Source organism: Astyanax mexicanus, chromosome 19 (genome assembly GCF_023375975.1).
Source record: "Astyanax mexicanus isolate ESR-SI-001 chromosome 19, AstMex3_surface, whole genome shotgun sequence".
NCBI classification, from domain to species: domain Eukaryota; kingdom Metazoa; phylum Chordata; class Actinopteri; order Characiformes; family Acestrorhamphidae; genus Astyanax; species Astyanax mexicanus.
The window spans coordinates 20,100,243-20,128,184 of NC_064426.1; the positions used below are offsets into that span (position 1 = coordinate 20,100,243).

The 27,942-nt window shown below is 36.5% G+C and overlaps 1 protein-coding gene across 3 annotated transcripts; it reads left to right on the forward strand.

Moving 5' to 3' along the window:
- The first annotated feature begins 627 nt into the window (after nucleotides 1–627).
- si:ch211-195b15.7 (synembryn-A) lies at nucleotides 628–27,911 on the forward strand. 3 transcript variants are annotated; one of them, XR_007427153.1, is made up of 16 exons: nucleotides 628–759; nucleotides 12,111–12,208; nucleotides 14,015–14,062; nucleotides 14,565–14,582; nucleotides 15,439–15,531; nucleotides 16,580–16,843; nucleotides 17,968–18,212; nucleotides 19,345–19,480; nucleotides 20,186–20,374; nucleotides 20,520–20,614; nucleotides 21,763–21,913; nucleotides 22,329–22,424; nucleotides 22,542–22,686; nucleotides 24,273–24,543; nucleotides 25,674–26,849; nucleotides 27,089–27,911. XR_007427153.1 is itself a non-coding variant. In XM_007251060.4 (15 exons), the coding sequence occupies exons 2-15, from the start codon at nucleotides 12,119–12,121 to the stop codon at nucleotides 25,810–25,812; spliced, it is 1,980 nt and encodes a 659-aa protein (XP_007251122.3). In that variant the 5' UTR covers nucleotides 628–759; nucleotides 12,111–12,118; the 3' UTR covers nucleotides 25,813–27,911. The 3 variants fall into 3 exon arrangements, 2 of the variants coding, with proteins under 2 accessions (XP_007251122.3, XP_022532946.2); XM_007251060.4 differs by having other exon boundaries at nucleotides 25,674–27,911; XM_022677225.2 differs by lacking the exon at nucleotides 14,565–14,582 and having other exon boundaries at nucleotides 25,674–27,911.
- The last annotated feature ends 31 nt before the right edge of the window (nucleotides 27,912–27,942 follow it).

The following is a 27,942-nucleotide window of genomic DNA, read 5'->3' on the forward strand; positions in this document are numbered from 1 at the left end:
TTTTCCAGTCTGATAGATTTTAATTACTTTTCTTTATCCTTTGTTTTCCTCTGAATTTATTTGTATATTGGCATGATATCTTGCTTTTGAGCATCTTTTGGTCTACTTTGCTTTGTCAGGCAGCTCCTGTTTAAGTGATTTTTTGATTGAGAACAGGTGTGACAGTAATCAGTTCTGGGTGTGGCTAGAGAAATTGAACTCGTGTGTGAAAACCCATTGTTAAGTTAAGTTTTAACACTTTTTCCACACAGGGCCATGTAGGTTTGGATTATTTTCCTCCCTTATTAATAAAAACCTTCATTTAAAAATAGCATTTTTTGTTTACATGTGTTGTCTTAGAGCAATATTTCAATCTGTTTAATAATGAAAAACATTTAAGAGTGACAAACATGAAAAAATATAAGAAATTATGAAGGCGGCAAACACTTTTTCTCACCACTGTATAGTATAATTGTAAGATCTATATTTATCTCTATACTGTCCTGCACTGTATAGAGTCCTATCCACTGCAGTGGTAATTACAGAAAAGGATGGTCACTCTAATGGTCCGTCCAGAATGACCACACACACATGCGAGGTTATGAAACGGTGAGACGGGTGGAGATTAGATTAGGAAAACTAAGAGCTCAGTCTTAGGACAGATTAGAAAAGGCTGAGGAGGAGCACACACAGAATACACACATATACACAGACATCACACCTTCATACACACACATCAGCTGGACTGTTCAGAATCCAGTGCATCAAGTTTCCTACAAGGTAAGAACAAATAAACACTTTATTTGCTTTATTACATGTTTATAACATCCTGTGTAACGGGTTTTTTTGACCCCTTACAGATTTGCAAAATTACATATGTTATATTTACATAACATCAAAATGTGACATTAAAATGAGTATATTTATATATTATCTCTTATGCAAAAAACTTTTATCTTCTTCAGTTTTGAACTACAATTGAAATAATGTAAATCTTGTTTTTTTTTACATTGTAAAAATGCTGTACATGCAGTGCATGCAACCTGAAATCCTGAGCTTACGGATTATTGTTCAGTAACGTCATGGAAAGCAATACAAACAGACAATACACTAATTCTTATTAAGCAATAACAATGTATAATATGAACTAAGATACTCTGACAGTTTCTGGCTATGTAACGGATTTTACATTAATTACATTAATTATATGTAATATATACTAATCTTAAATCCAGTGTTTTTTTTTTCTTAATTTAAAAATGTTCTGCATTGTAGATTAAAATGAAATCCTCCAAACTTTAAAGAAAAACATAATGGAATTATTTAGTCAACAAATCAATCAGTTTTATGAGGTAGAGTCACCTGGAATGAAATTATGAAATTATTGTTTGTTTGAGAGCATCAGTTGTGTTGTGAAGAGGTAGAGTTGAGGGTTGGTGTAAAGTGAATAAATAGCCTTATCTGAGTAATGTTTAATCCATATTATGGCAAGAATTACTCAACTAAAGTAAAAAATACATACTTTGAGAAAATTTCAAGAGCTTTGAAAGTACTCTTAAGTGCAGTCACAAAGACCATCAAATGGTATGATGAAACTGGCTCTCATTAGGACCGCCCCAGGAAAGGAAGACCAAGAGGTACCTCTGTTGCACAGTATTTAATCATAAACCAGAGTATAATACTACCCTTTTCATATCATAGTGTTATGTTAATGCAATATAAATCATATTACAAGCAATTTAAAAGCATTTCTAATGGTTTGTTTGTCGTTATTATTATTTTTTTAATTTAAAGAACAACAGCCAGACTTACATTATATCAAAAATTGGATACACAAGTTAATGCATCTCATTTGGTTGAATTGTAAAATTGAAAAATACTGTAAAATTATAACATGCCTTATTGATATGTATCGCGTCCAAGAACCATCCAGTTCTGAGCTATTTATTGTAGTGAACATAAAGAACCAAAGGAACCAAAGTCTGTTAACCTCAATTCTTCTCTTTTTGGGTACACTGTTACAATTCAAATATTGAGAAAATTAAAAATTGCAAGGCAACTTACTGCACTAGAGTGTTTAGTTAGTAAACCCTATTCAACTTAAGAGTCAAACTGAGCATGTGCAAAGAAGTGACCTCATCTAGGGTTCAAGTACTGTTTGTAAACTTTGCCAACACAGATTATTTAGTTAGATCAATTTTAACAAAACACTAATTAAAAGTAATTGAGGCAATTAGTCTCATATAGTTTATGGTGCATTTTTTGTTCAACTGATTAAAAATCACAATAGCAAGAACACTTTTAAGTATTGTTTTTTTTTACAGTGTAGCGGCTGATAAAGCACAATTATGACTTTATTAAATTCTAAGTAGGGATGTGCTGATTCAATACTTATTATAAGTATTGGTTCAGTACTGGCCAAAATCACTGGATTGAGTATTGTAAAAATATATATAATCTGATTTGATTCATTAGCCTACTCCGGGGGAATCCATTCTCAGCAGCAAAGGGTTGGTGTGGCTTAACTCTAGAAGCCTACATGTCTTCCAGCCTGCATGCCTTCAGTAATTCTGGCTTTATATGGCAATAATATATTAGCAGACATCCCAAGTTGCAATTTCAATTTGTTGATTTCAGGGAGGTTACCCCCTCCAAAAAAACTTGAACACACACCAAAGGATAATGAAACTTTACTTTTATATTAATTAATTTGACTTTTTTTAAATTACATTTAGAGTATTCAGAGGTGAAATGAGTTTTATCTTTTTTTCTTTTTGGAAGGCCCTGCCTTGCTTTGACAAAAATTGACAGTTACAATATCACAAAAGATTGCACAACATCAAAAACATTTCATGTCATATTACAATAATTATTAATATTGCCTCTGCTATGATCTGCTTTATTTCACTCACTGAACAAATCCCGCCAGGGAGGGGGAAAAACACTGCCCGCCCACATTAAAACTGATTGGCTGTCTCACAGACTCTTTGCAGAGAACAGGCCAATCAGAACCCTCTCTGTTTTCTCTCTCTCCTTCCCACTTGGTTTGTCTGTATTAGTTTCACAGTTTTAGCATAGCATTATTTAGGTGTTTATGTTAAGCAATAATACAAATAATATTGGTATCAACACCTGCTTACATTACAGTATAAGACCGCGGTCACGCCATCTGCACTTAGAAAACGCTCGGTCGCGCTATCCACACCGAAAACTGGAGTGCGCGTCTAAACCGTGTTTTACTGTAGCAGCGTGCACAGCGCACCCGGAGGAGCGGAGACTGGCGCTTCTCGTGCAGAGACTTAAAATGGAACAGAAACGAGTTTTACACCTAAATAAACATGATTTAACGAGGTCTAATCCACAAATATACACCAGAAAGACCACTTCTTATCTGTAGAACAGTGTAACGTTTTGAAAAGGTTTGGAGTGTTATTAAATAAGCAAATCAAATTGTTATAAAATCACAGCCCTAAATTCTTAAAGATCTTATTCTCATGTATCCCAGATATATGTTTGAAGTGATATTACTGTATCATTTTTGAGTAATTGAATACCAAAACTATCTATTCGGTTTTGTATAAAAGGGATTTTGGAGTGCTATAAAACCAAAAAAATCTAATTCTTCTTAAATCAGAACATGAAATCCTTAAATAATACCTTCCATACTATTAATGTCATGCATGTATACTGATTGTACAGTATCATTTTGGAGTAAATGAATACCAAACTTAGGAAAAATGTATATTCGGTTGTGCATAAACCAGATTTCGGTGTCCTATAAAACCTTCAAATCAAATTGTTATCCAATAAAACCAAGAAAGTCTTTAAGAAAACATTCCATTCTATTAATGACATGAGTAACAAGTGATATTACTGTATCATTTTGGATTAATTGGATACCAAACTTGGAAAAATGTATATTCGGTTGTGCATAAACCACATTTCAGAGTCCTATAAAACCAGCAAATCAAATTGTTATCCAATGGCACTAACAAAGTCTTGAAGAACACATTCTATACTATTATTGACATGAGTATCAAGTGACATTACTGTATCATTTTGGAGTAATTGGATACCAAACTTAGGAAAATTTTTTATTCGATTGTGCAAAAACCTGATTTCAGAGTCCTATAAAACCAGCAAATCAAATTGTTATCCAATGGCACTGACAAAGTCTTGAAGAACACATTCTATACTATTATTGACATGAGTATCAAGTGATTTTACTGTATCATTTTGAAATAATTGGATACCAAACTTGGAAAAATGTCTATTTGGTTGTGCATAAACCAGATTTCGGAGTCCCATTAAACCAGCAAATCAAATTGTTATCCAATGGCACTAACAAAGTCTTGAAGAACACATGCTATACTATTTTTGACATGAGTATCAAGTGATTTTACTGTATCATTTTGGAGTAATTGGATACCAAACTTGGAAAAAATGTCTATTCGGTTGTGCATAAACCACATTTCAGAGTCCTATAAAACCAGCAAATCAAATTGTTATCCAATGACACTAACAAAGTCTTGAAGAACACATTCTATACTATTATTGACATGAGTATCAAGTGATTTTACTGTATCATTTTGAAATAATTGGATACCAAACTTGGAAAAATGTCTATTCGGTTGTGCATAAACCACATTTCAGAGTCCCATAAAACCAGCAAATCAAATTGTTATCCAATGGCACTAACAAAGTCTTGAAGAACACATGCTACACTATTATTGACATGAGTATCAAGTGATTTTACTGTATCATTTTGGAGTAATTGGATACCAAACTTGGAAAAAATGTCTATTTGGTTGTGCATAAACCAGATTTCGGAGTCCCATTAAACCAGCAAATCAAATTGTTATCCAATGGCACTAACAAAGTCTTGAAGAACACATGCTATACTATTTTTGACATGAGTATCAAGTGATTTTACTGTATCATTTTGGAGTAATTGGATACCAAACTTGGAAAAAATGTCTATTCGGTTGTGCATAAACCACATTTCAGAGTCCTATAAAACCAGCAAATCAAATTGTTATCCAATGACACTAACAAAGTCTTGAAGAACACATTCTATACTATTATTGACATGAGTATCAAGTGATTTTACTGTATCATTTTGAAATAATTGGATACCAAACTTGGAAAAATGTCTATTCGGTTGTGCATAAACCACATTTCAGAGTCCCATAAAACCAGCAAATCAAATTGTTATCCAATGGCACTAACAAAGTCTTGAAGAACACATGCTACACTATTATTGACATGAGTATCAAGTGATTTTACTGTATCATTTTGGAGTAATTGGATACCAAACTTGGAAAAAATGTCTATTTGGTTGTGCATAAACCAGATTTCGGAGTCCCATAAAACCAGCAAATCAAATTGTTATCCAATGGCACTAACAAAGTCTTGAAGAACACATGCTATACTATTTTTGACATGAGTATCAAGTGATTTTACTGTATCATTTTGGAGTAATTGGATACCAAACTTGGAAAAAATGTCTATTCGGTTGTGCATAAACCAGATTTCGGAGTCCCATAAAACCAGCAAATCAAATTGTTATCCAATGGCACTAACAAAGTCTTGAAGAACACATGCTACACTATTATTGACATGAGTATCAAGTGATTTTACTGTATCATTTTGGAGTAATTGGATACCAAACTTGGAAAAAATGTCTATTTGGTTGTGCATAAACCACATTTCAGAGTCCTAGAAAACCAGCAAATCAAATTGTTATCCAATGGCACTAACAAAGTCTTGAAGAACACATGCTACACTATTATTGACATGTGTATCAAGTGATTTTACTGTATCATTTTGGAGTAATTGGATACCAAACTTGGAAAAAATGTCTATTTGGTTGTGCATAAACCAGATTTCGGAGTCCCATAAAACCAGCTAATCAAAATGTTATCCAATGGCACTAACAAAGTCTTGAAGAACACATGCTATACTATTTTTGACATGAGTATCAAGTGATTTTACTGTATCATTTTGGAGTAATTGGATACCAAACTTGGAAAAAATGTCTATTTGGTTGTGCATAAACCAGATTTCGGAGTCCCATAAAACCAGCAAATCAAATTGTTATCCAATGGCACTAACAAAGTCTTGAAGAACACATGCTATACTATTTTTGACATGAGTATCAAGTGATTTTACTGTATCATTTTGGAGTAATTGGATACCAAACTTGGAAAAAATGTCTATTCGGTTGTGCATAAACCAGATTTCGGAGTCCCATAAAACCAGCAAATCAAATTGTTATCCAATGGCACTAACAAAGTCTTGAAGAACACATGCTACACTATTATTGACATGAGTATCAAGTGATTTTACTGTATCATTTTGGAGTAATTGGATACCAAACTTGGAAAAAATGTCTATTTGGTTGTGCATAAACCACATTTCAGAGTCCTATAAAACCAGCAAATCAAATTGTTATCCAATGGCACTAACAAAGTCTTGAAGAACACATGCTACACTATTATTGACATGAGTATCAAGTGATTTTACTGTATCATTTTGGAGTAATTGGATACCAAACTTGGAAAAAATGTCTATTTGGTTGTGCATAAACCAGATTTCGGAGTCCCATAAAACCAGCTAATCAAAATGTTATCCAATGGCACTAACAAAGTCTTGAAGAACACATGCTATACTATTTTTGACATGAGTATCAAGTGATTTTACTGTATTATTTTGGAGTAATTGGATACCAAACTTGGAAAAAATGTCTATTTGGTTGTGCATAAACCAGATTTCGGAGTCCCATAAAACCAGCAAATCAAATTGTTATCCAATGGCACTAACAAAGTCTTGAAGAACACATGCTGTACTATTTTTGACATGAGTATCAAGTGATTTTACTGTATCATTTTGGAGTAATTGGATACCAAACTTGGAAAAAATGTCTATTCGGTTGTGCATAAACCAGATTTCGGAGTCCCATAAAACCAGCAAATCAAATTGTTATCCAATGGCACTAACAAAGTCTTGAAGAACACATGCTTCACTATTATTGACATGAGTATCAAGTGATTTTACTGTATCATTTTGAAATAATTGGATACCAAACTTAGAAAAAATGTCTATTCAGTTGTGTATAAACCAGATTTTAAGGTCGCATAAAACCAGCAAATCAAATTGTTATCCAATGCCACCAAGACAGTCTTGAAAAACACATTCTATATTATTAATAACATAAGTATCAAGTGATTTTACTTTACCATTTTGGAGTAATTAATTATCAAACATACGAAAAATGTTGATTCACTTCTGTATAAACCAGATTTCAGAGTCCTACAAACCATTAAATCAGATTGTTATCCAATGCCACTGATAAAGTCTTGAAAAGCACATTCTATACTATTATTGACATGAGTATCAAGTGATTTTACTCTATCATTTTGAAATAATTGGATACCAAACTTGGAAAAAATGTCTATTCGGTTGTGCATAAACCACATTTCAGAGTCCTATAAAACCAGCAAGTCAAATTGTTATCCAATGTCACTAACAAAGTCCTGAAGAACACATTCTATACTATTATTGACATGAGTATCAAGTGATTTTATTGTATCATTTTGGAGTAATTGGATACCAAACTTGGAACAAATGTCTATTCGGTTGTGCATATACCACATTTCAGAGTCCTATAAAACCAGCAAATCAAATTGTTATCCAATGACACTAACAAAGTCTTGAAGAACACATGCTATGCTATTATTGACAAGAGTATCAAGTGATTTTACTGTATCATTTTGGAGTAATTGGATACCAAACTTAGGAAAAATGTATATTCGGTTGTGCATAAACCACATTTCAGAGTCCTATAAAACCAGCAAATCAAATTGTTATCCAATGACACTAACAAAGTCTTGAAGAACACATGCTATACTATTATTGACAAGAGTATCAAGTGATTTTACTGTATCATTTTGGAGTAATTGGATACCAAACTTAGGAAAAATGTATATTCGGTTGTGCAAAAACCTGATTTCGGAGTCCTATAACACCAGCAAATCAAATTGTTATCCAATGTCACTAATAAAGTCTTGAAAAGCACATTTCATACTATTATTGACATGAGTAACAAATGATATTACTGTATCATTTTAGATTAATTGGATACCAAACTTGGAAAAATGTCTATTCGGTTGTGCATAAACCACATTTCAGAGTCCTATAAAACCAGCAAATCAAATTGTTATCCAATGGCACTAACAAAGTCTTGAAGAACACATTCCATACCATTAGTGACATGAGTAACAAGTGATATAACTGTTTAATTTTGGAATAATTGAATACCGAACATAGGAAAAATGTCTATTCGTTTGTGCATAAACCAAATCCTATAAAACCAGCAAATCAAATTGTTGTCTAATAAAACCAAAACAGTCTTGAAGAAAATATTCCAATCTACCAAGAACATTAGTCACAAGTGATATTACTGTGTCATTTTTGAGTAATTGGATAGCAAATTTAGAAAAAAATGCCTGTTCAGTTGTGCATAAACCAGATTTTGGAGTCCTATAAACCATCAAATCAAATTGTTATCCAATGGAACCAAGTCCTTCTTGATAAACACATTCCATACTAGTTTTATAGGACCCCGAAATCTGGTTTATTCACAACCGAATAGACATTTGGTATCCAATTAATCCAAAATTATACAGTAATATCACTTGTTACTCATGTCAATAATAGTATGGAATGTGTTCTGCAAGACTGTCTCAGTGGAATTGGATAAAAATTTGATTTGCTGGTTTTATGGGACCTTAAAATCTGGTTTATGCACAACCGAATAGACATTTATTCTAAGTTTGGTATCCAATTACTCCAAAATGATACAGTAAAATCACTTGATACTCATGTCAAAAATAGTATAGCATGTGTTCTTCAAGACTTTGTTAGTGCCATTGGATAACAATTTGATTTGCTGGTTTTATGGGACTCCGAAATCTGGTTTATGCACAACCAAATAGACATTTTTTCCAAGTTTGGTATCCAATTACTCCAAAATGATACAGTAAAATCACTTGATACTCATGTCAAAAATAGTATAGCATGTGTTCTTCAAGACTTTGTTAGTGCCATTGGATAACATTTTGATTAGCTGGTTTTATGGGACTCCGAAATCTGGTTTATGCACAACCAAATAGACATTTTTTCCAAGTTTGGTATCCAATTACTCCAAAATGATACAGTAAAATCACTTGATACTCATGTCAATAATAGTGTAGCATGTGTTCTTCAAGACTTTGTTAGTGCCATTGGATAACAATTTGATTTGCTGGTTTTCTAGGACTCTGAAATGTGGTTTATGCACAACCAAATAGACATTTTTTCCAAGTTTGGTATCCAATTACTCCAAAATGATACAGTAAAATCACTTGATACTCATGTCAATAATAGTGTAGCATGTGTTCTTCAAGACTTTGTTAGTGCCATTGGATAACAATTTGATTTGCTGGTTTTATGGGACTCCGAAATCTGGTTTATGCACAACCGAATAGACATTTTTTCCAAGTTTGGTATCCAATTACTCCAAAATGATACAGTAAAATCACTTGATACTCATGTCAAAAATAGTATAGCATGTGTTCTTCAAGACTTTGTTAGTGCCATTGGATAACAATTTGATTTGCTGGTTTTATGGGACTCCGAAATCTGGTTTATGCACAACCAAATAGACATTTTTTCCAAGTTTGGTATCCAATTACTCCAAAATGATACAGTAAAATCACTTGATACTCATGTCAATAATAGTGTAGCATGTGTTCTTCAAGACTTTGTTAGTGCCATTGGATAACAATTTGATTTGCTGGTTTTATGGGACTCTGAAATGTGGTTTATGCACAACCGAATAGACATTTTTCCAAGTTTGGTATCCAATTATTTCAAAATGATACAGTAAAATCACTTGATACTCATGTCAATAATAGTATAGAATGTGTTCTTCAAGACTTTGTTAGTGTCATTGGATAACAATTTGATTTGCTGGTTTTATAGGACTCTGAAATGTGGTTTATGCACAACCGAATAGACATTTTTTCCAAGTTTGGTATCCAATTACTCCAAAATGATACAGTAAAATCACTTGATACTCATGTCAAAAATAGTATAGCATGTGTTCTTCAAGACTTTGTTAGTGCCATTGGATAACAATTTGATTTGCTGGTTTAATGGGACTCCGAAATCTGGTTTATGCACAACCAAATAGACATTTTTCCAAGTTTGGTATCCAATTATTTCAAAATGATACAGTAAAATCACTTGATACTCATGTCAATAATAGTATAGAATGTGTTCTTCAAGACTTTGTTAGTGCCATTGGATAACAATTTGATTTGCTGGTTTTATGGGACTCCGAAATCTGGTTTATGCACAACCAAATAGACATTTTTTCCAAGTTTGGTATCCAATTACTCCAAAATGATACAGTAAAATCACTTGATACTCATGTCAATAATAGTGTAGCATGTGTTCTTCAAGACTTTGTTAGTGCCATTGGATAACAATTTGATTTGCTGGTTTTATGGGACTCTGAAATGTGGTTTATGCACAACCGAATAGACATGTTTCCAAGTTTGGTATCCAATTATTTCAAAATGATACAGTAAAATCACTTGATACTCATGTCAATAATAGTATAGAATGTGTTCTTCAAGACTTTGTTAGTGTCATTGGATAACAATTTGATTTGCTGGTTTTATAGGACTCTGAAATGTGGTTTATGCACAACCGAATAGACATTTTTTCCAAGTTTGGTATCCAATTACTCCAAAATGATACAGTAAAATCACTTGATACTCATGTCAAAAATAGTATAGCATGTGTTCTTCAAGACTTTGTTAGTGCCATTGGATAACAATTTGATTTGCTGGTTTAATGGGACTCCGAAATCTGGTTTATGCACAACCAAATAGACATTTTTCCAAGTTTGGTATCCAATTATTTCAAAATGATACAGTAAAATCACTTGATACTCATGTCAATAATAGTATAGAATGTGTTCTTCAAGACTTTGTCAGTGCCATTGGATAACAATTTGATTTGCTGGTTTTATAGGACTCTGAAATCAGGTTTTTGCACAATCGAATAAAAAATTTTCCTAAGTTTGGTATCCAATTACTCCAAAATGATACAGTAATGTCACTTGATACTCATGTCAATAATAGTATAGAATGTGTTCTTCAAGACTTTGTTAGTGCCATTGGATAACAATTTGATTTGCTGGTTTTATAGGACTCTGAAATGTGGTTTATGCACAACCGAATATACATTTTTCCAAGTTTGGTATCCAATTAATCCAAAATGATACAGTAATATCACTTGTTACTCATGTCATTAATAGAATGGAATGTTTTCTTAAAGACTTTCTTGGTTTTATTGGATAACAATTTGATTTGAAGGTTTTATAGGACACCGAAATCTGGTTTATGCACAACCGAATATACATTTTTCCTAAGTTTGGTATTCATTTACTCCAAAATGATACTGTACAATCAGTATACATGCATGACATTAATAGTATGGAAGGTATTATTTAAGGATTTCATGTTCTGATTTAAGAAGAATTAGATTTTTTTGGTTTTATAGCACTCCAAAATCCCTTTTATACAAAACCGAATAGATAGTTTTGGTATTCAATTACTCAAAAATGATACAGTAATATCACTTCAAACATATATCTGGGATACATGAGAATAAGATCTTTAAGAATTTAGGGCTGTGATTTTATAACAATTTGATTTGCTTATTTAATAACACTCCAAACCTTTTCAAAACGTTACACTGTTCTACAGATAAGAAGTGGTCTTTCTGGTGTATATTTGTGGATTAGACCTCGTTAAATCATGTTTATTTAGGTGTAAAACTCGTTTCTGTTCCATTTTAAGTCTCTGCACGAGAAGCGCCAGTCTCCGCTCCTCCGGGTGCGCTGTGCACGCTGCTACAGTAAAACACGGTTTAGACGCGCACTCCAGTTTTCGGTGTGGATAGCGCGACCGAGCGTTTTCTAAGTGCAGATGGCGTGACCGCGGTAGTATAAGTGTCTGTACTGGACATAAATATGAACATGAACTTGTTACCAGAACTACTATTTCTCCTCTGAACAGAGCACACCATGGGAGTGGACCTGGAGAGGATTATTCAGTACATCAAACAAGGAGACCAAAAAAGTGTTCAAACACAACTGGACCGCTACAACACTGAGGTAAACTTTGTTTCCAGCTACTATCTCAAAGAATTGTAACAAAGTCCATGGCTTGAAATATAGCATTTCTGGCATGTGGAGATTTAGAATAATGCTGTATTCAGATCGGCCATAACATTAAAACTATTGATAGGTGAAGTAAATTGCATTAATGATCTGGTTTTAATATCACATGTCAAGAGGTGGGGTGTACTGTATTAGGCAGCAAGTGAACAGTCAGTTCTTTAAGGTGATTGTTCTGGAAAATATACAAATGAAGAAAAGGAATGTAAGACACTGACAAGATATCAGCCAGGTCCTGTGGTTTGTTACCGGTATGTACAGGTCAATAGCTACCAAAAGTATTAAAAAAAAAAAGCATGACAAAATGTATCAAGCTAGTCAATCAATATGACCAAGCTTGATCAGCATCACTGGCATCATGTTAAAGAGCCCTAAACCCTGAACCATATTTTTTTCAATTATAGCTAAAATGTGTTCCTTTGAAGTAATGCTTAAAATCTTTAAAAACATTTCATAACCTTTAAAACATGATTTTATTGTGGTAATTTCTGCCTTTGCAGCACCTTCTATAGTTATACTGTACTATAGGCAGGCTGGTGTGGATGATGTGTTTGTGTACTTTGGTACGCAGAGTCACCACAATATGCAGATCAGTCTATCAATAATACCCCAACCCTGCTCACGTCCAACCATTTGGGTCTCACCGCTATCAGAGGCGCACTGCTGCTGCAGCTCAGCCAATCAGCTCTCCCTCCTGTCCTGCCTCTAAACCCATACATCACACTACCCCTTCTACTTTTTAGCCTTTTTCAAATTTGAGCTGATGGTGGAGTCAGTAAAATTTAGGGGGTTTAGTGCCCCTTTAATGTTTGTTGACCAATATGGCCGTGAAGGAACTGACCAGTATTACCAGCATTAAAACCTTACAACATTACAACATGATCGTGTGATTTGCATGATCAAATGCAAAAATTATTCAACCAGCAGGATCAATATGATCACTGTGATTGACCAGAATGAACAACATGACAAACATGACCTTGCCGGTTGGTTAGTATGAGCATCATGACCACACTAGTCTACCAGTATGACCAAATAGACCAGTACAACCAACACTAATTAAATAGTATGGCTATCAGGACACTGGCCTTGCAGCAAGAACAAACACACAGTATGATCAAGCTTTATAACCAGCAGGACAATTATGACCACACTGGTCGACCAGTCCAGCCAGCTTGTCCACACAGGACTAGCATGACCCACATAATCATGTGATCAACCTGCAAGATCAATGTGATTGATTAGCATGGCCATTGTGAGCTTGCTGGCCAACAAGTATGACAAAGGTTATTAATTCATATTACCAGCTTGACCAATCACAATTTTGATCGGTTAGCACAAATATAACTTAAAAGATGTTTAATAAATCTTTAAACATCGTACATTTCAAATAAGAGTGAACCGCATTGTAGATATTTTTCTGAACATAATAAGAGAAATGAAAGTGATGGTAAGTGTAGAGTGATGAGCAGTGAGATGATTCTGGAACTGGAGGAAAGTGCTGCTGCTGCTGCTGTTGCTGATTCATGGGGGCTCGGATATAAACCGTTTCCATGACAACAGAGCGAATGGGGGAACCTGAGGGGTGTTTATTTATTTATTTGATGTGTGGCAGAGAGAGAGAGAGAGCAACTTTCAGAGCGTTTAGTTTCAGTAATTACTACACTCTTCTGCTCTCTGTCTCATTATCTCTCTCTCTCTCTGTCACACATTTATTTTATTTCCCTCTCTTTCTCTCTGCAGAACTCTCAGTGTTTCTTCTTCAATGTGGAGGCAAGGGAGAGGAGGAAGGTAGGGCCTGTAATCTGTGTAAATGTACACGTGTGTGTGTGCGTGTTTGTGTGTGTATCCTCAATCTGACAGTGGATGAGGGCAGGATTAACACTGCTAATAATGTAAACATCCCTTACACTCATACACACACACATACTCTCTCTCTCTCTCTCTGTCGATGTGTCTCCCCATGGCACCATGCCTTTGTTCATTTATTATCTTATTTTTAAAAATCACCCCATTTTCTACCCAGTAACACCAATTACCCAACCTACCCACCCAATGAGAGCAGTGAGAGCCTGGCCAAATCAAAGACTTTAGAAATGTACCAGTCTACAGTAAGGCAAACAATAATTGAGGGGTGATACATTTCTAATTCTATCAACATGTTCTACAGGACAATTTGATTGTGTCTGAACATAAGCTGAAACTCTATCTATACAAAATATTTATATGTGATTATGTGTTTTTTCTTTTGCCAACTTTTTTTACTTTTTCACTCCTGATGAACTGAAAACAGCAACGTGAGCTGGAGGAGGTAAATCTAAAATCTACTATACACACAAATAAAGATGGAGGTAGAGTGGGGTACAAGCAAGGAGAATGAAAATATGGAAAGGTAAAACAGGAAGACAGCAGAGAATGAGACTTTGAAGGAGAAAGAGGGAAATGAAGGTGATAAAGAATAGGAAAGGGAAAGAGAGACAAGAGAGAGGATAATAGGTTATGAGAGTTAAGAACAGAAATACAAAGCAAAGTGAGAGAAAAGACCGAGAGGGGGAAACAGAAAGGAAAAAATAATAAATAATTAAATGAACGAGACAGTGAAGAACAGGCAAAATAAGTTAAAGAGTAAGATTAGAGTATTAGCAAAAAAAAGGGGGTGGGAAGAAAAAAAACCAAACAGGAGGGAGAGAGATAAGGAAGTGAGCGAGAAGGAAAAAGCAAGAATATGAGAGAGGGACAGTGGAAGAATAGAATAAAAAAATAAAAGAGTGAGAGAGAACAACAAGAAACAAGAAGAAAAGATGGAGAAGGAGAATGCAAAGATAAGAGTACAAGCAGAGACTGAGGGAAGAAATGGAGGGAGAGAAAAAGAAGGACAGAAAAAGTAATGATAATTTGATGAAAGGGAGAAAGAGACAACACACAGAAATAGAAAAAGAGAGAGATGGAGTATCAGGAGACAGCAATAGGAGACAGAAGGGAGATAAAGGAGAGTAAAATAAAAATAGACAGGGAGAGAGTGCAGACAAGAAAGAGAAGAAAGAAAGATACGAGCGTAATTGTATTGTAACAGTTTGCTGTAGGCAGTACCATGCTCTTAATTGTCTGTCTGAAAGTTGCTCTTCCTTATTTTGTGCATTGTGTGTGTTTGTGTGTGTGTGTCTTAGTTCCGCAGGAATAAAGTGAGAGAGTATATTCCAGACTCTGATTCAGACTTAGGCTCAGATGATGATGAGGATTCGGATCTGGTGTTGAGGAGGGTGAGCACTATTAGAACAGTCTCTGTGGTGTCATGGATAAAAAAATAATAAAATCTGTTCTTTTTCTAGGGGATGAATGTGCAACATCATTTGTTAGAAGTTTAAAAAAGAAGTTTATCTTTAATTGGCCAATGCCAAGGCTTCTAACCTTCCTGTTAGTGATTATGATGGACTACAGCTGGTAATTTCTGTGTACCACATAAATCGAGTGACCAACACACACTACAATGGTACAAAGAGCTCTTGTCACTTGGAGCTGTTGCACATTCTGAGATCATCAGTTCAAACAATTAAGCGATATAGTTATTGGAAGCCATATTTATAAACCATGTGACTTGCATGATAATTACTGAATGGGTTATTATGTTTTAGCTGGCATTAACTTATTTAGGTCTAACTGATGCAGTGAGTAGCTTCTCATTTGTTAAACAACCATGTGGAAAAACACATCCTATGCTCATAGAAATTATGTTAATCTGTTCTATAAAGGTACAATTATTAGCTTAGATTAAGCAGAGAAAACATCTAAAGAGATTGTTGAATCTAATAAATTAAGATTAAGGATGGAGGAAGGAATGTGGTCAGAAAAAATCTTGAACGATTGTGACCGGCAATCACATTCACTGTTTGGTAAAATGTATTTACCAAATTTTGAAAACAACAATAGAACTGACTAATGTTTAAGAGTGAAAGTAAGAGCATTGCCACACCCAAAATGTGAAGGAAGCTCCAGGGATTGGGACTAAACAGCTGTAAACCCCAACTTTGGGCAGTACTACCATCATCAATACAAGATCTTGGGGCAAAATTAATGCACCACTAGACAGAAAAAAATATTGTGATAATGCAGAAGCTTGTGGAAATAAAATGCCACAGAGAATGTGTGATGTAATCAAAGCTAAATGTGGTCCAACTAAACTTTTTTTTTTTTTTGGTTAGGCAGTGTTTTTACCATATTATTGCCTATTACAAACAAACAGAGGTAACAACACATAAAATACATTGTAGAAAATGTTTATAACTCTGTATTTCTCTCTCTCTCTCACAGCGTCTGGCCTCAGCCCTGATGTGGTTTATCCGGACGCAGCTGCAGCCTGGTGTTCTAAGGGTGTGTTTGCGGACCCTCCGAATCCTGTCACGTGACCGCCTGGCACTGGCCCCCTTCATCACAGACTCTGCCATCCTCACCCTTGCCCGCCTGGGTGGCATCAGCACCATGCCCATTCCTGGCCATGAGGAAGAGGACTGGATGGAGGAGAAAGATCCGTGGGGCTTTGCCTGTGGCTCCACCAGCTCTCAATCTGGATCCAAGGTCAGTGTCAGTGTGGCTGGCATAGCTAAGTCAAACAGAAACACCAGGCCAGTACTGATCCTCTCAGTCAAATAATTTAGAAACATTTCTGCCCAAAGGTTTTGTGCGGTTACTTTCTGTAAAATTCATCCATGTTTTCTACAATCACTGATGCAGAATAAACTGCAGACATAAAATCATGATAATCAGTTTACATACAGTGTATCTGCCTTTTCAAACAGCACTTTAGCCCTGCCCATTCTAAAGTTATAAGGAGTGTTTCAGCCTGGTCTGCTTTTTGAACGAAGCACAATACAAAGCAGCAATCAAAACAGAGTAGATTTAGGAACAGTATAACACCCTTATTAGTGTAAATGGGGGTTGTTACTGTTTTTGGTACATACACCCAAACAAAAAGCTTAAACAAGAGAAAACATTGAATTATAGGTAACACAAGTAAAGATCATCAAAGAAAAGGTTGCACCCAGAAAGAAAAGCTGGATTTTAATTTTATTTAGAAGTAAGCTAAAGGACCTTCATATTTTGGAGTAAGGATGGAGTGTTGCTAGCACGTCCAATAGCATCCCACACATTTTAAAAGCTGGATATGTCAGGAAAGGTAGGAGCACTGGTTGCAGAAGCTCATTAAGGTAATGTTGGGCTGTCAGAGTCTAAGATGAGGACTAAAGTTAATCTGGCATTTTATGAAAAAGCTAGCTAGCTAACTTTCCCGTTCCACCTTAAATGGTGCAACAGTCAGCAGAGGCTGCAGCGTTAAGGTGGAACAGAAAAATAAAATAAAAACTAATAAATAACTAATCATTTCAGCTCCTAATCACAGAAAATTAAGGAATGGACAAAAACAATTAATTGCTGCATGACCTGCCCACCTTCATAATAACATTAACATTATAGCTCTGTTTCAAGAGGAAGGGTCACACTCGAAAACAAAAGGTAGGTTACAAATGAGAATTGGGATTGGGCCATAATAAAAGTTTGGCACGACGATTAATTCCTTCTTGGTGCAACTAATTTTTGACAATGTAATTAATAAATAATAATGCTAATCAGATAAGGCATTAATAAAATTAAAATATCATAAAACATATTTTCTAAAAAAAATTTTTTTTTTCTTTATCTCCTAGGCCTTCTCTACAGACACACACAACCAAATGCGAGAGGTCATCATAGAGACTCGACGCAGGTCCTACAGGGATGATGGTATATACAGTTCGTTGGTCAGAGGAAAGAGGGATGCCAGAGGAGAGAGGGACGAGGAGGGGGATGAGTGGTATGACGATGGAGAGGTGTGGAGGAAAGAGGCCATGAAGGCTCTCTGTAATGTCATTTACAACAGCCAGAGGGCGCAGGAGAGGGCCGGCCCCCTAAAGTAAGAGACTCTTTAATTTCACACTAAAAAACACAGCTAATCGCAGACAAAAGCAGAACAAAGCAGTGTTTATTTTATAAAATGTATTACCTTCTGTTCAATTCTTTGCACATCTTTGTATATTTCTGTATTTTATTATTTTATTATAGATTTTATATACCACATTTTACACACTATAAGACACATGGTATTATAAGGCACACAATCACTAAACGTCTATTTTCTGGTTAATTTTTTTATACATAAAGCGCACCAGATTATAAGGTGACACTAGTATGGAACAGGGGGTGTTGCCATGTTTCCCTTCTAATACAGCAGGTCTCGCCGCTGGGGGTGAGCCCTGTAAAACTAAGCTAAGCTAAGTAAATAATACTGTAATTCTTAAAAAAAAAAAAAAAAAACATTTTCTTTTATAAAGTTAATTTCACATATTTCTCTCCTAAAAGCTTTTTATTTGGGTGAGTAAAGCGCTTCTTCTTATTTAAAGTAACTTATCCAGATATCCAGAAATTCCCTGGGTGCAGCTGCATTAGCATTAGCTGCTAACCGCTAGTGGTAAGCCAGGGTAATATTAGCTAGCGGTTCGTCCCACGTAGATTGTTTTAACATGGTAAACACACAGAATACAGGCTGATAATACTCACCTCTGAACGGCACTTAGCACGGTTAGCAGCTAATGCTAATACTGCTCCAGCAGTGCTAGCCGGGGTTAGCAGCAGGAGACAGGCCGATAATACTCACCTCTGAACTGTGAAAGAGCTAGTGTTTAGCAGCCTCAGTGCTGGAGAACTAAGCTGAACTCCTGTATTACGCTGTACTTCAACAGAGTGGCTTTACTGCTCTTTACAACCTGACTGGTAAAATTCATATATAAGGTGCACAGGATTAGAAAGTGCACTGATAATTTTTAGGAAATGTATTTTTTTTTTTAAAGTGCGTCTTATAGTGCGAAAAATACAGTAATGTGGTATTAGGTACTGTAAGGTAATATAAGACCATTATTAGAGATATTTTATAAAGAATTGTCCCATATTAGCAGACTCCATGCTGTGTTTGTGCTTTCAGTGACACAGTATTTCAGTGTAGGTATTCCCAGTCTGTGTGACTCATCCCCTGGTTCATCTCCTCCCAGGCTTCTCCCAGGCCTCTGTGATAAGCTCAAGGCCAGTATCCGCTCTGCAGCACCACCCAGCGGTCAGTTCTATGACCTGCGGCTCCTGTTTCTGCTGACTGCTCTCCGCCTCGAGCTCAGGAAAGAGCTCCAGCAGGTAAAGCAGTGGCTTATATTGCTTATAAAGCACAGATTATATTGCTGTTACATCAAAAACAACGTTTAATGGAAGTAAGTGTAAACACTTCAAGTAGAGTTTTGGTTGATAAATCATAATATACTAATACAAAGTAAAATATGTTTATTCTTTCAATGATGCTTTAGTAATACTGTGACTAACTAAAGATACAGAAACAAACAGATAGATACAGCTCTGGAAAAAAAACCCTCTGGAATATGATCAAGAGGAAGATGGACGATCACAAGCCATCAAACGAAGCTGAACTGCTTGAATTTTTGCACCAGGAGTGGCATAAAGTTATCCAAAAGCAGTGTGTAAGACTGGTGGAGGAGAACATGCCAAGATGCATAAAAACTGGGATGAAAAACCAGGGTTATTTCACCAAATATTGATTTCTCAACTCTTACAACTTTTTATTTAAATTATTTGAGTTCTGAAAACTTTCTTTGCATTATTTGGGGTCTGCATCTTTTTGTTATTTCAGCTATTTTCTGCAAATAAATGCTCTAAATGACAATATTTTTATTTTGAATTTGGGAGAAACATTGTCTGTAGTGTATAAAATAAAACATCAATGTTCAAAAGATAGAGAGAGAAAAAGAAAGATAGATAGTATAACATATATATATATATATATATATATATATATATATATATATATATTCTCCCTCTGCTGTACAGGCTCGTGGTGTGTCCTTGCTGACAGTTCTCCTGGAGCAGTGTTTGGAGGTGCAGTGGGCAGAGGACTACGAGGTGGTCTCTGACCCCTCAGCTCCCCCTATCATCCGGGACGCCTCCCAGCGTGCCATCGAGATCCTGAAGATCCTCTTCAACATCACCTACAGCACCCACAGACAGGAGCCCGACGAGGTAACCCTGGATCTGCAGGATTACTGTCAGAATCCACAGCACACCTGTACACATCTCCACTCCACTAAGCCCACTTTCCACTGGAGTCTGTAACAACCCACTAATAATAGCCTAAGCCTCACCACCTCATCTGATACACCTACAGGAGGATGCTGCTCTATATCGCCACCTGGCTGCGGTGCTGCGCCACTGCCTGCTGTTGTCCTGTGAAGATGAAGACTTGGTAGAAGAACTACAGGGGTGAGAGAGACAATGTTTATTATTCCAAGACCTGGTTCTTAAAGCATCATGTATTCTCATAACTAGCAGAGCTTAGATGTGATGAGCTACTCTCCAGTATCAACAACCTCATATTCTCTTGAAATTGCCTTCGTTTTTAGCCATTTATCCAGGGGTTCCCAACAAATCTAAGCCCAGGACCCCCATTTTCTCATGGTCATTGGGTCACAACCCACTTTTTAATAGAATACAAAGCCATTTAAATATACATATGCATGCAAAGTGAATTTAAGAGCAATTGAAAAAAACTACATGTATAAAAGTTAAATTAAAATTAAAATATTAAAACTGCACAAAATAAATAAGAAAATTACATGTTTCACTTCTCTGCATATCTTTGCATTCATAGTACATGAGTAAGAAACTCTCTCTGTCTCTTTTTCCCAATATAAAGGATGAGTGCAAAAACCAGATCAGCATTAATATTTTTTTTACGTCCAGAACGTAAGAAACGCTGGACTAGGGCTTTCCGTTAGTGTGTAGGATTTATGCAAACGTTTGGACAAGCAAAATATAAAACTTATTATAATTTTTTTGTTTACTAAATAATTCCATATGTTTTTGATCATAGTTTGCATGACGTTAATATTAATCTATTATGCAGAACATTTTAAAATGATGAAAAAAACCCACTGAATTTAAGGAAGTCAAAAGTTTTGACTAGTACTGTATATAGCTAAAATATAATGAGTTATATTTATGGTTCCTCAGTTCCATATGCTGTACACTTATTATTATTATAGCTACACTGCCAGCTTTTAGTATGACAGATAAACTAGAGCAGCTACATGCTGTTAATCACTACTGATAACATGGGTTCTCTGTCCCCCTCTGGTGGTTGTATGTGTCCTCTCTGGTTGCCCGGTACTGGGCCAGGAACTTACAGGTATTCTCCCCCCAGCAGGGTCAAGCATAAAGCCCCTTTGACTTAAGAATATAAAATACTTTATAATACAGTACATAATACAATATAATTAATTACTGTCTGAAAGGGATCTTATCTATAGCTATAATGGCTTGGTTTATCCATGCAGTTTGCACAGTTTCAGATGCTAAAGCTTCCATTATTTGGTTTAGTCAGCAAACCCTGCTATTTTCTCCCTTCCCAGCCACACAGTGAACCTGCTGTCAGCCCTTCCTCTGCAGTGCCTGGACGTCCTTCTCTCTGTCCGTCTGTTCAACGGATCAAAGGAGTCAGGCGGCGTCAACATGGACTGTGTCCACTCGCTGCTGATGTTCATGGACAAGAGACTAAACAGAGTGAGTTAAAGAAAGAGATTTTTTAGAAATGTAGAGAATGTTGCTATATTTAACTTTATGTCCTGTTTTCAAATTTCTAATATAATTACTCTCAGAAAATTAACCTCAACAACAACAAAAAAGCTCCAGGTATTTATCACGGCCATGGCGCTCTATGGAGCATCTCTTTCACTGGTCTCCAGCCACTATGCCTTCTCACATACTGATTGGGCAAGGCATTCTGCCATTCTCCTCCAGCTCTTCATTGATGTCCCTCCTGATCAGTAGGGGGTAGATCCCCTTTCGGTCACCAGTGTAGCATCACCAGGGCCAGTGCAACAGGAAGCCCCAACCCCTCAGTGCTGCCACAATATGATACTTTTGAGACAAATCCTAACATTAAAAAAGTGTGTGTGTATGTGTGTATGATCTTCAGGGTCAGAAGCTGAAGGAGAAGCTGACTCCAGTGCTGAACTTTCTGACTGAGAGCTGCAGGGCACACAGAGAAACTCGACGCTACCTCAAACAACAGGTGCCTCATTCACAGCCACTCTCAGAGCTTTACTGTGAGCTGCTTTACTGCACATCTCATAAAACATGCTGTAAATGTGAGCATTAAGTCTTTTAACGCTGCGCTGTGATTGGGCAGATCCTGCCACCTCTTAGGGAGGTGGAACTGAGGCCAGAGCAGGGGGACACTATAAGGAACAAGCTGGTCAGACTGATGACTCACGTGGACACTGACCTCAAACACTGCGCAGCTGAACTTCTGTTTGTGCTCTGCAAGGAAAACGGTAAAAAAAATAATTCAGTCTACTTCTGTGATATTAGAATGACAAAGTATTTGGTAACTTAGTTTAGCCTAAATTTCTCCTATTTTTTGGTTTTAGTCTTAAAGACATTAGTAAATGAGCGGCAGCTGAAATAGTTTAAATAATCATAATATATAATGTAATCAGAAAAGATAGGGTTGGAGACAACAGGTGCATAACGTTGCTTTCCATTAAAAAAAACAAGTTTCTCCATTTCTGTCGATTTTTACTTTACTACATAATTTGAACAGACAGACTGTCCCTTACACTGTGCCAAAATGCTTGATTAATGGACCAATAGAAATACTTTAAAATGACCTGAAATAAACTCTTTTTACATTGACTTCCATTGAAAGTTAATTTCCTGTTTTGGAGATACTTGTTTTTGATTGGACAGCGTTGATAATCTTTAAGAAAAAGACATCTCTCACACTGTTAAGCATGGGGCTGGATGGATCATGCTTTGGCCTTATGTTGCAGCCAACTTCACAGTCCCCCAACCTTAATGTAATCAAAAATCTAGTGTAGAGCAGCATATTGCTTTAATAATATCATAGAATTAAAAACCTTTTTTCAATGAAGCATGTGTAACAGTCCCCAAAAAAAGAGCAGAAAAACTCGTAACTTCTCTTCAGTGGCTCCTCCCCCTTAATTTATTTATTTTTATTCATATATGCAGGTTACAGCTCCCACTATCACATAAAGTCCAATACTTGAAACATTTTAACAATAAAGGACTAAGGCCTTATTGGGATTTAAGTTTAAGATCTCCTCATGATTGATCGGCTGCAGTTAGACTGTAGGGCGACTCTAGAGCTTTGACGAATATGATATGATTTTACAGCTATAGAGAGGAGCAACTGTCTAACTGCCTTCTTATCAAGAGACAGAAAATAATTAATTCAAGTCCTGTAAACAGCATAGCCCTTCATGGTCAGATGTCTGAGAATAGGAAGGCTTTTCCCCCATATAATAAGACGAGTTCTAGTCTGAGGAAGGGTATAAACAGTAGAATAAATACCTTGAGGAAGAGGTGCCACATTCTAAACATCTTACATCTTATTGAATCAATTATACAGTTATTTAAGGCTTATTTCAAAATGTATTGTTGAGCAAACTGAGTTAGACGAACCTTTGACTAAAGTTGAGTTAAAGAATAATCAGTAATAAATGCAAGCTAGTGTGTGAAATGGCTACAGGAGTCCCAATTCCCAAACACTGGAGACTTCTGCCACACCCTCTCCTTTGCAGACACAAAGCTCAAGTGGGTTGCCAGATTGATACACAATGGCAAGCGACGATGAGTCTTACTCTGTAGAGGTTCAGTGAATATATACTGTAAATACGTTTTATTGTCCAAATTGCCCATCTTTATGCTATGGTCAGAAACCTTACTGAAGCTCTGTGATTACCTTTTCAACAGAAAAATAGCCAGCTCACCTGTTTATATTGATGCAGCATCCTGTTTGTGTGCTGTTGTGTTCTATACCTGGCAATCCAGGGTGTGGAAATAGGACTGGGACTAATGACCCTGTATTGTGTACTGTTTGTGTTGGGGGTGTGGTCAGTGGGGAGGTTTGTGAAGTACACAGGTTACGGCAATGCGGCCGGACTGCTGGCAGCGAGGGGTCTGCTGAGTGGACGTGGACCCTCGTCTAAGCCACAGTACTCCAGTGACTCTGACTCGGACACAGAGGAGTACCGACAGGCCAGAGACAAAATCAACCTGGTGACCGGCCGGGTGGAGGAACAGCAGCCTGACCCCATGGAGGGAATGACCGAGGAGGAGAAGGAGAGGGAGGCGATGAGGCTCATGAGCCTGTTCAGCCGGCTCTCCAGGTGTGTGTGTGTTAAGATTTCTACCTCTTCAAGAACTACAGGGCCATAAAAACATTACATATGTAGAGTTTATCTAAAAATATAATTTTCATTATTAATCATATAATGTTGTTTGTATTATTATGTTACATACATTAAATTAGAAGGGTATTTATTGTTGTCAAAATAATAGCATCTTTAAAATGGTACGTTAAATGAAAAAAAATTACCTTTTAGTCGGTGAGTCAATTTGGAATATAAATGTCCATCCAAATAAACCTCATACATTTTAAATTAGTCTTGTAGAGTGATCAAAGGAAACCCACATTGACAACAATGAGCAAAGATATATATACAGCTCTGGAAAAAAAAAGAAACCCCTTAAAAATGATGAGTTTCTTTGATTTTACCAAATTGAAAACCTCTGGAATATAATCAAGAGGAAGATGGATGATCACAAGCCATCAAAGCAAGCTAAACTGCTTGGATTTTTGCACAAGGAGTAGCATAAAAGTATCCAAAAGCAATGTGTAAGACTGGTGATGATGCATAAAAACAGTGATTAAAAACCAGGGTTATTCCACCAAATATTAATTTCTGAACTCTTAAAACTTTATGAATATGAACTTGCATCTGCATTTTTTTGTCATTTCAGCCATTTGTCATTTCTGCAAATAAAAGCTCTAAATTGCAGTATTTTTATTCGGAATTTGGGAGAAATGTTGTCTGTAGTTTATAGAACTAGAGTTTATTATACTCAGACATATACCTATAAATAGATAAATCAAAGAAACCGATTCAGAAGCTGATGTGATCTTTTTTTTTTTTTTCCAGAGTTGTGTATTTGCACCACTCCTAATGTTAAGCATGGTGGTAGATGTATCATGCTTTGGTTTTGTGTTGCAGCAAGTGGCACAGAAAACATTTCAGAGGGAAGAATAGACAGTTATTGGCTTTAAGACTTTTTGTTATTTTGAAAATGTATAAGATGCAGCATATATATATATATATTCCTAGTAATTTTGAAGCATTTCTATTGGTCCACTCATCATGAAAGGTACATTTATATAATATGCTTGCGTGTGTGTTTTCTGTACTGTGTTTTCTGCCTTGACAGTTCAGTCCTTTCTTCTGCGTGTTCTTCTCCTCAGGGATAAGATCATCCAGCCGATGGGGATGTTATCCAACGGCCGGTTGGCGCCCCTGTGTGGCCATCAGAGGTTCAGCTGTATGGAGGAGGAAGAGGAGGAGGAGGAGGGGGAGGTAGACTTTGAGGATGAACTGGATTAGTACCGGAGGCAGAGCGAGAGAGAGTTTTGGATGGGTAGAGAAAAAGATTGATAGTTGAAGGAGGGAAAAGCAGCTGAAGAGAGAAAGGAAAGGGAGGGAGGGCTATCACTGTAAAACAGAGAGCCCTGAATACAGAGAAAATATTACAGGAATATATAAAATGCTTGGAGAGGCAGATTTATGAAATAACATTTAGTGATGTAAGTTCTGTAGGCATGTGTGTGTGTATGTGTGTGTACATGTGTGAAGGAAATATTTTATAATTTTAGAGAGAGAAAGAGAGAGAGAGAGAGAGAGAGAGAGAGAGAGAGAGAGAGAGCAGGAGATGCAGCAAAAGGGAAAGAGCTAGAGAGAAAACAACTGAGAGTGACAATAAGAATGAGAAACAGTCAGAGAGAGAGAGAGAAAAAAAGGGAGAGAAATAGAGATGTGGAGAGAGAGAGAGCAGAAGATGGAGCAAAAGGCAAAGAGCTGGAGAGAAAGCAACTGAGCAAGTGACAGGGAGAGTGAGCAACAGGCAGAGAGAAAGGGGGATGCTGAATGAGAATAAAATGAAAAGAAAGAATCTGAGAGTGATAGAGAGTAAACAAGCAATAAGGATTCAGTGGATGGAGGGAGAACGATAGAAAAGAAGAGTAATACAAAATGAGATAATGGAAAAGCAGCAGCAGAGTAAGAGAGAGCAAAAGAGTGACACAGAGAGAGAATAGGACCCTGAAAAGAAGAGAGTGCACGAGAGCTTGAGAGAGAAAGAGATACAGAAGAGAGGTAGAAGAATAAGATAAGGAGAAAACAAGTAACACGGTTAGAGGAAAATTAAGAGCTTGAGAGAGACAGAGAGGAGTAATGAATAGATAGAGACAACATAGAAGGAACACGAGGGGTGGAGAAGGTCAGAGAGAGAGAATGAGATATAGAAAAAAAGAAGGGTTATCCTGGATGAATGAAAAGAATTAACGAGGAAAAAGCAGAGTGAGAGAGACTAAAGTAGTGTAAGAGAGAGAGAAGCTGGAAGGAAGAGCAAAATAGTGACAGCGGTAGAGAGATAGAAATGGAGGGGGGATGGATGGCGAGAGGAGAAAAGTGGTGGAGAAAAAGAGAAAATAAGAGAGATATAGAAAAGAAAAAGAAGCATCATACTGGATGGGTGAAAAGAAATAAAAAGAAGCAAAGTGAGATAGAGAGTAGAGGAGAGAAGGAGAGATAGAGAGAGAGAGAGAGAGAGTGAGATAAGATAAGTGGAAAATAAGCACAAAATAATGACAGACAGACAGAGGCAGAGAGATAGAAATGGAGGGGGGATGGATGGCGAGAGAGCATGGAAAAACACGCAACAGGGACAGAAAGGGAAAAGAAAGGAGGTTGGAGAGAAGAAAAGAGTAAGAATTATATAAATAGTGTGACACAGAATGAATAAAAACAAATAAGAGAGGAAGAAGCAGAGCGAGGGAGAGAGAGAGAGACAGCTAAATAGTGACAGACAGAAAGAAAAAAAGAGGGGGGATGGACCGGGATAGAGACAGAGAGGGAGAACAAGCAACACAGAGAGAGAGATGGAAGAGAAAAGGAGTGGAGAAAGAAAAGGAAAGAGAGAAAATGAGATAAGGAGAGTGATACAGAATGAAGAAAAAGATGAGAGAGAAAGAGAGAACAAAATAGTGACAGAGAAAGAGAAAAAGAGGGGGATGGATCGAGATAGAGAGGGGAAAATACAGGGAGTGTGGGATGAGGAGTGATAGAGAGGGATACAGAATAAATGAATGAAAAGAAATAAAAAAAGGAAGAGGCAGAGAGAGAGAGTAAAGGAGTGACATGAAGAGAGAGAGAGAGAGAGAGAGAGAGAGAGAGAGAGAGAGAGAGAGACAGCCATCAGCACAGATAGACAAACACACTTAGAAAACGCCGGCAGTGTTGCCATGGCTGCGTTGCTATGGTAACTACAGGAAACGTAGTTCTACAGATTTGAGGGATTTTTTCGTCCCGCCTCCCGAGAGCGGAGTGTTTACCTCACAGAGAAGAGCTGAGGTTCAGATCTGCTGCTGAACGCTGTAATGCAAGAATATTACCAGCTAAATAAAAATTATTTCATTTCCCCTCTTCTTGGAGAGATGTTTCCTTCCATTTACAGCA